The 6,786-nt window shown below is 40.0% G+C and overlaps 1 protein-coding gene across 1 annotated transcript in view; it reads left to right on the top strand.

Moving 5' to 3' along the window:
• The window catches only part of wdr90 (WD repeat domain 90), a 69,609-nt gene that overhangs the window by 610 nt on the left and 62,213 nt on the right, over window positions 1–6,786 (top strand). Inside the window, exons 2-4 of the mRNA XM_048609666.1 lie at window positions 1,044–1,171; window positions 5,365–5,462; window positions 6,125–6,301. Of these exons, the coding sequence (XP_048465623.1) occupies window positions 1,087–1,171; window positions 5,365–5,462; window positions 6,125–6,301 (360 nt within the window). The 5' untranslated portion in view covers window positions 1,044–1,086. The remainder of the gene's footprint in view (window positions 1–1,043; window positions 1,172–5,364; window positions 5,463–6,124; window positions 6,302–6,786) is intronic.

Below are 6,786 nucleotides of genomic sequence, written 5' to 3'. Positions count from 1 at the left end.
GGGTTCAGTGAAGGGGGGAGGGGTTCAGTGAAGGGGGGAGAGGGTCGGTGAAGGGGGGTCATTGAGGTGGGTGTTTGGTGAGGGGAGAGGGGGTCATTGAAGTGGGTGTTTGGTGAGGGGTGTTCAGTGAAGGGGAGGGGAGTGGACTGTTTTGGAGGGGACCGTTCAGTGAGGAAGTGATAATATCAGTGAGTGGGAGGGAAGGGGGTTGTCAGTGAGGGGGAGGGAATAGGATCAGAGGGGGGGAGGGAAGGGGGTTGTCAGTGAGGGGGAGGGGATGGGATGGGATGGGGTCAGTGAGGGGAGGGGGATAATTGGGGGTCATTGAGGGGGGAGTGGGGATCATTGAGGAGGGTCAGTGAGGGGGATGGGGCGGTCAGTCAAGAGGGAGAGCATATCAGTGAGGGGTAGGGGAGTGGAGTCAGTGTGGGGGGTGGTCTCAGTGAGGGGGAGGGGTCAGTGAAGTGGTGGTGAGATAAGGGGGTTGGTGAGGGGAGGCAGGGCAGTCAGAGGGGGATCTTGTTAGTGAGGGGGTTCAGTAAGCTCAGCGGGCGTGGGGGGAGGTGTATGAGGGAGGGGCTATAAGAGCTGCAAGGTGGAAGTGAAGATCAGTGGAGAGAGTTAGTGAGAGGGGGATCCAGTGGGAGGGGAAGGGAATGTCATTGTGATGCGATGTGTGAGACAGGGTCTTTGAGATGGAGGAGGAGTAGTGAGGAGGAAGACTGAGGGAAATGGGGAGGGGGTGCAGTGTGAGGAGAGAAGAGTGAAAGTTGGTAAGGGACAGTAGAAAGAATGAGAGATGAGTGAAAAGCATATTTTGAACAGCCCTTGCCTGAAATGTTAATTTGCCTGCATTCTCCATAGATGCTTCCAAGCCACTTTAGTATTTTCAATATTTTCTGTTCATCACTGAGATTTTAGGCTGCTGTTTCGACATCCACTTCAATTAGCAGAGTGAAAGGGGCTGAAGGCCAAGTATTGGATGGGCAATGAGATGGCACATAGGTTTGCTTTTAGATTATCAACAGTTACTTTTCTTTCAGACAATTTACATTGGCAAAATGTTGTCTTGCATTCAGAAGCTTGATGTCCACATTAATCTCCTGGGAGTATAGAAACAAAGATCATTTGTTGAGGGAAACTTTGATCAGCATGGATAAGCCCAAAATAGGTGAGAAAGAAATGTTTAATATGTGATGCTTCTGAACCTATAAAACGTAATTACTATACTTTTTCAGGATTTTGTTTTGATTGTTAACATGTTGTATGCAGCACGTTTTTCTTTTCTGTTGATGACATTTTCATACATCTGTATCGATTGGATTTATGATAGTATACAGTTTCTTCTCTGGTTTCCAGGAGCTGGAGGCCATTCCAAGGTGCCGTTTCCTGACTTGGTATTCCTGCATTATTTGTTGTGACAATCCATGTTGTAAACAACTAACAGCATTTTTGCCCTTCCTGTTTACTGTGTTTCATTTATTTTGGAAATGCAGCCGGGGAACTTTATTCCTTATTTTCATGCAGCAGAGTTCATAAATATGAAGTTCAAAAACTTCATAAATATGCTCTGTGGTAGAGATTCATTGATGACCTGTTCAATTTGATTTTTTTTGCTAGCCAATGGAATATTTCTTCAACTTGAAATTGTAAGTAACAGGCTATACATGAATTTGCACTATATTGTTTGAACATCTTAAAGATATCTTAGTCTTATGCTAAAATATAACCTTTGTGAAATCTTTGTTTTGTTGCCTTTGTTCTCGGAACGGACCAATTTTCTACTTTTCACACCTATAATTTACACCCATTTTACATCTCAATTGTTCCTTTACCACCATTAGCATTCCCTTTGTCTTTTGCTCTGGGCACCCTCAGCATCTGTTCCAATCACTCTTCCTCCTGTCGACAGCATAAAAACTGCCATTTACAATTTTGGCAAAGGTCTGTAGTTTGGGTTGTGGGTGAGGTTGTTGACTTCCTTGCCAAGCTGGCTTGTTCTTGTTCATCTTTTACAGCCACAATCAGTTCTAAAGAAGTCATTTTGGATTTGAAACATTCACTTTTTACTGTCTTCATAGATGCTGTGAGAGATGAAGTTTCTCCAACGTTTTCTGTTATTTCAGATTTTTGGCGTCTACAGCATTTTACTTTTAAAAGATATAAAAGACCTTATTGGGAATAATTCCATGAATAATGTGAGGAGAGGTGCATAATATAGTTATGGATTCTGATTTTAAATTGAAGACAGATGGATGTGGGTCAGAGATAACAAGGTGTAGAGCTGGATGAACACAGCAGGCCAAGCAGCATCAGAGGAGCAGGAAGACTGACGTTTTGGGCCTAGACCCTTCTTCAGAAAATGATGGATGTGGGTCAGTTCTTTTTCTTTGTTAAACAGGTCAGAAAGTAATTTGAAGAAGTGATCCAAGTGCATGAATATCAAGAAAGCGTGTGACCACTGTGGCACCTGTAGCATCAATGGATGGAACGTTTATCCTACTGAGTTAAAACAGACCAGAAAGCCATTAGATTAGATTTTTTTAGTTCAGTTCAGAAGGGAGAACAGTTTCTCCTAAAAGGAGAAACACGATTTTAGTTCAGAGGATCTAGCCACGCTCTCTGAAGTACTTTCTAGCCTGTGGAGCTTCCAAGCCAGGAGAGTTTGGATAGAAATCTTGAAGTTGTTAGAACTGAGAAAGACTAGGCCATCAAAATTGTGAAAGGTTCCTGCCTCTGCAGCCCAAAGGAAAAGAAACTGAAAGAAGTCTGTAAAGTTCTAAAAAGCTTAGATTTGAGATAAATTTTACTCCTATCTGGATTTGAGTGTATATCAAAGGGTACTGTTGGGCAACAGGTTGAAACTTTATTCTGCTGTTAATATAAGATATTTCTTACTGTCATATATATCTCTTTACTTATATAGCTTTGTTATTTTTCTTTGTGCAATAAACTTATTCTGTTATTAAAGAATATCTGTAGCCTTGTGAATATGTGTCAGTGACTAACCACCATGGTGACCAACTGCAACAACTAAACATATGATATTCTAAGCCAAAATTCATTGTGGGATATGACGTGCCCGGTATTAGTATTAGCTGGGATCATAATGAACATCAGTTCTTTGAAAGCCACCTATTTTCAATAATTTAAGATAACTTTTATGTGGCACTCAACATAATATTGTACTGATCTGTTTAGATTTCTTAAAGTATTGGATTGAAAGTTTTAAGGTTACAATTATTATGCAGACAACACATTTCCTTTTCCTTTTTTATTTAACTTTTTCTCCATATTCCTCTTGAAGATGATCATTCCATAGGGAATGGTCACTTTGCTAATCTTGCTCATGTAGGAATACTCATCACAGGCACTCAAAATTTTCAACTAGCAAGTGTATCACCACACTTACCTTCTCAGGGCATTTATAGATCATTCATTCTTTTGTGGAATGTGGGTGTCACTGGTAAGGCCAGTGTTTGTTGGCTATCCCTAACTGCCCTAAACTAAGTTGCTTGTCAAGCACTTTCAAAGGGCCGTTAAGAATCATCCACATGTATCTGGCATCATATGTAGGCCGAACAAAATATAAGGATGGCATATCCCCTTCCCTAAAAGATACTAATGAACCAGAATGGGCTTTTATGATAGTAATTTCATGATCGCTAACAGTGAGAATAACTCTTATTTCCTATTTTGTTTGAATTTAAATTCCACCACTGTTGTGGTCAGATTTGACCACTTGTGCCCAATGTCTTAATCTGGGCCTCAGGTTGGCTAGTCCAGTGACATTACCAGTGCGCCTCATTTCTCCATGTATTGAAAATAAATGTGACTTGTTGGCGTTGCCCATAGCCTTAAAAACAAACAAAGGGTGCACAATTCATATGTTTTGGTAGTAACTGGCAATTGCCTTCAGAGGACTTTACAACTGAGGCTATTTCTGTAGTTCCCTGATGTCTACGTAGCACAGTTTCATCAAGTGACACTGTAAAACTCTGAAGTGTGGATCCTTGGTGAATTGTTTTTCTCCCTGACATAATCAAAGGACCTATCCGTGTCCCAGCTGGGATCAACTAATTTTGCAAGACCTGGCATTGATCTGTAATGTTCTGAGGAGGCTCTGGTGTACTAGTAATGCTCCTGGACCAGTAATCTCAAACCCCAGGCTAATGTTCTGGTGGAAAAGGAACCTAAAGAAATGTGGATGATGGAAATCAAATGAAAAACACAAATTGCTGGAAAATCTCAGCAAGTCCGGGAACATCAGTGGAGCGAAAGCAGAGTTAACATTTTGAGTCTGGTGACCCTTCAGAAGTTCTGAAGAAAGGTCACTGGACTCGAAATGGTAACTCTGCTTTCTTTCCACAATGCTGCCAGACCTGGTGAGATTTTCCAACAATTTCTGTTGTTAATGTTGTGGGGATATGGATTCAAACCCCACCATGGCAGGTGGTTAAATTTGAATTCAATAAAAATCTGGAATTAAAAGAGATGGCCTAAAGTGACAGTGTAACCACTGTGGATTGTTGTTTTAAAAAAAATCATCTAGTTTGCTAATGTCCTTTTGGAGAGGAAATCTGTCATCCTTACCTGGTCTGGCCTACATGTGACTCCAGAACAGCAGTAAAAGTTTTTTTTTAAGTCATTCACTCATGGGATGTGAGAGTCGCTGGCTGCCCCAGCATTTATTGCCCCTGACTGGTTGCTCTTGATAATGTGGTTGTGTGCTGCCAAAGTGATAGGCTCTTTATTCCAGGTAATTAGGGATGGGCAATAAGTTAATGATACTTACATCTGGGGAAAAACAAAGACTGCATCTTTGGAGCCTGTTTATCTTTGTGCATTCTATTGTAATTTTAGCTCTTTATCCTCTTCTATAGTTCTTCCAAGCACTGCACCTAGTCTGCTAGATTGACTGAAGAGCTATTCCCCAATGTACAAATGATGCTGAACAAACACACAAGCATATGGGGTGTATTGACCATTTATTTTTCTTTGGATGCAGATTTCCATAGATAGTTTTAGGTTATTCTGAATTCATGGTTCTCATTTTTTCAACAATGCTGTCAGATATTCAATTGATTTTAAAATTTCGAAATACTTTCCCCATGTTGATCTTTTGGGAAAATGATTGATTGACACCTCACATATTATCTTGCCCATGATGTGAAACTTCATATGTGTGAAATCACTGAACGTTCTAGCTAAAGTATAACATTTTGTTATAACACAGTGACCTCCCTTTTTGCTAAAAGTGGAAGGTGAAATGTATTGATAGCTGAAGATACCTGTAGTTATCTTTGTTTTATTTGTTGCATTGTGCCTAAACTCGTTGAGTTTTTAATCTTGAATTGGTTTCAGAGTCTGCGTGGCAACGTCCATATGTGAATATCTTCAAGCACTTCAAATTGGAAGAATGGAAAAAATCAACAAAGGAAGGGGATGTCACAGGTGTTATGGTACTATTTGTTTTTCTATTTGAAACACCTTGCCACTTCCATAGATTGCTGTCCGGTAATTTTTCCATTTAAATGTTACGTATGAACTGAGACAGTGAGTCGTTGTCTGATTTGAAAAGTGGAAAGCGAGTACAGGGAATGGAAAATCCAAAGTGGGAGTTGCATTCAGGGAGTCTTCATCATCAACCTTCATCTCAGTTGCTTCTTGCACTCCTTGGCAGGACTGGAATATCTGCTGCAGGTGACCTTAATTGGGGACTGTGGAAAAGCCTCTGGCATAGCTGGGATTGTCGGTTGTGGGGAGGCCCAAAGCTTCCACATGAGGTCTGAAACAATCTTTTGGTCCTTAAGGAAGCCTAAAATAAGAATGTTTGCATTTAACATTCAATTGTGATTTTTGACAGCTTTTGAAATATCCTTTGTAACTTCAGTCAGTGGGGATAACAAACAATAAAGGGGTCATTTTTCCACAAAGGATTCTATTCCTTTCCTCTAACAATAGTACATGTTGATTTTCAACCACAATGTGGTTAAATGAAAGAACATTGGAAATGTTGGCTCAGATAAAAGATTATTGAAATTGTAATTACAGGTCTTTTAAGAAGTTTATCTTGATATTGCATAGTTAATTGATGGCTCCTTACTCTGGATTCTTTTGCTAGGATAAAACCCTGAAGTGCACAGTATATCGTATCCGTGGTCCCATCCCTCCTGCTAATTACATTCAGTTACCAAAAACTAGCACCCAATCTCTTGGACTAGTTGGTCGCTACCTCTACCTCCTCTTCAAACCGATTGTGTCCAAATATTTTGTGGTTCACTTTGATGCAGTCACTGAGGTATGTGCTGATTATTTTCTCCATTTATTGATATGACTGTTCTTTAACATTAGAATAATCTAATGCAATTACTGAAAATATGTATTAATATTTGAGTTAAAGCTGCAATATTCAGGAATATCATTCAACCAATTAAACTGCATCTTTGCAATTCAGAAATGTTATGTTTCTGGCGATGATGAAGCAAAATGGACAATTGGACCTGGTGCATAACTATTTGCTTCTTAATATTCAGTGTTGATTGAATCCAAAGCTGCTGTAGATTTGCAAACAGTTAACAAAAACGTTCAAATCCTTCTAACTACTGTGATACTTCAATCAAATCAGTCAGCTTTAAATGTGTTTAAAACTATACCCCCCATGAATTAGTCAAAATTCATTGTTCATGTCCAACTTTGCCTCCTTAGTCTTCATTATCTGAAGGTGCTGACATATGATGTTGGTCTGTTTCATGGCTGGTAGTGGTGACGTCTTGGTGAAAGTTC

The sequence above is a fragment of the Rhincodon typus genome, chromosome 21, assembly GCF_021869965.1.
Source record: "Rhincodon typus isolate 14 chromosome 21, sRhiTyp1.1, whole genome shotgun sequence".
Taxonomy (NCBI): domain Eukaryota; kingdom Metazoa; phylum Chordata; class Chondrichthyes; order Orectolobiformes; family Rhincodontidae; genus Rhincodon; species Rhincodon typus.
This window is presented reverse-complemented; position numbering and strand designations above follow the sequence as displayed.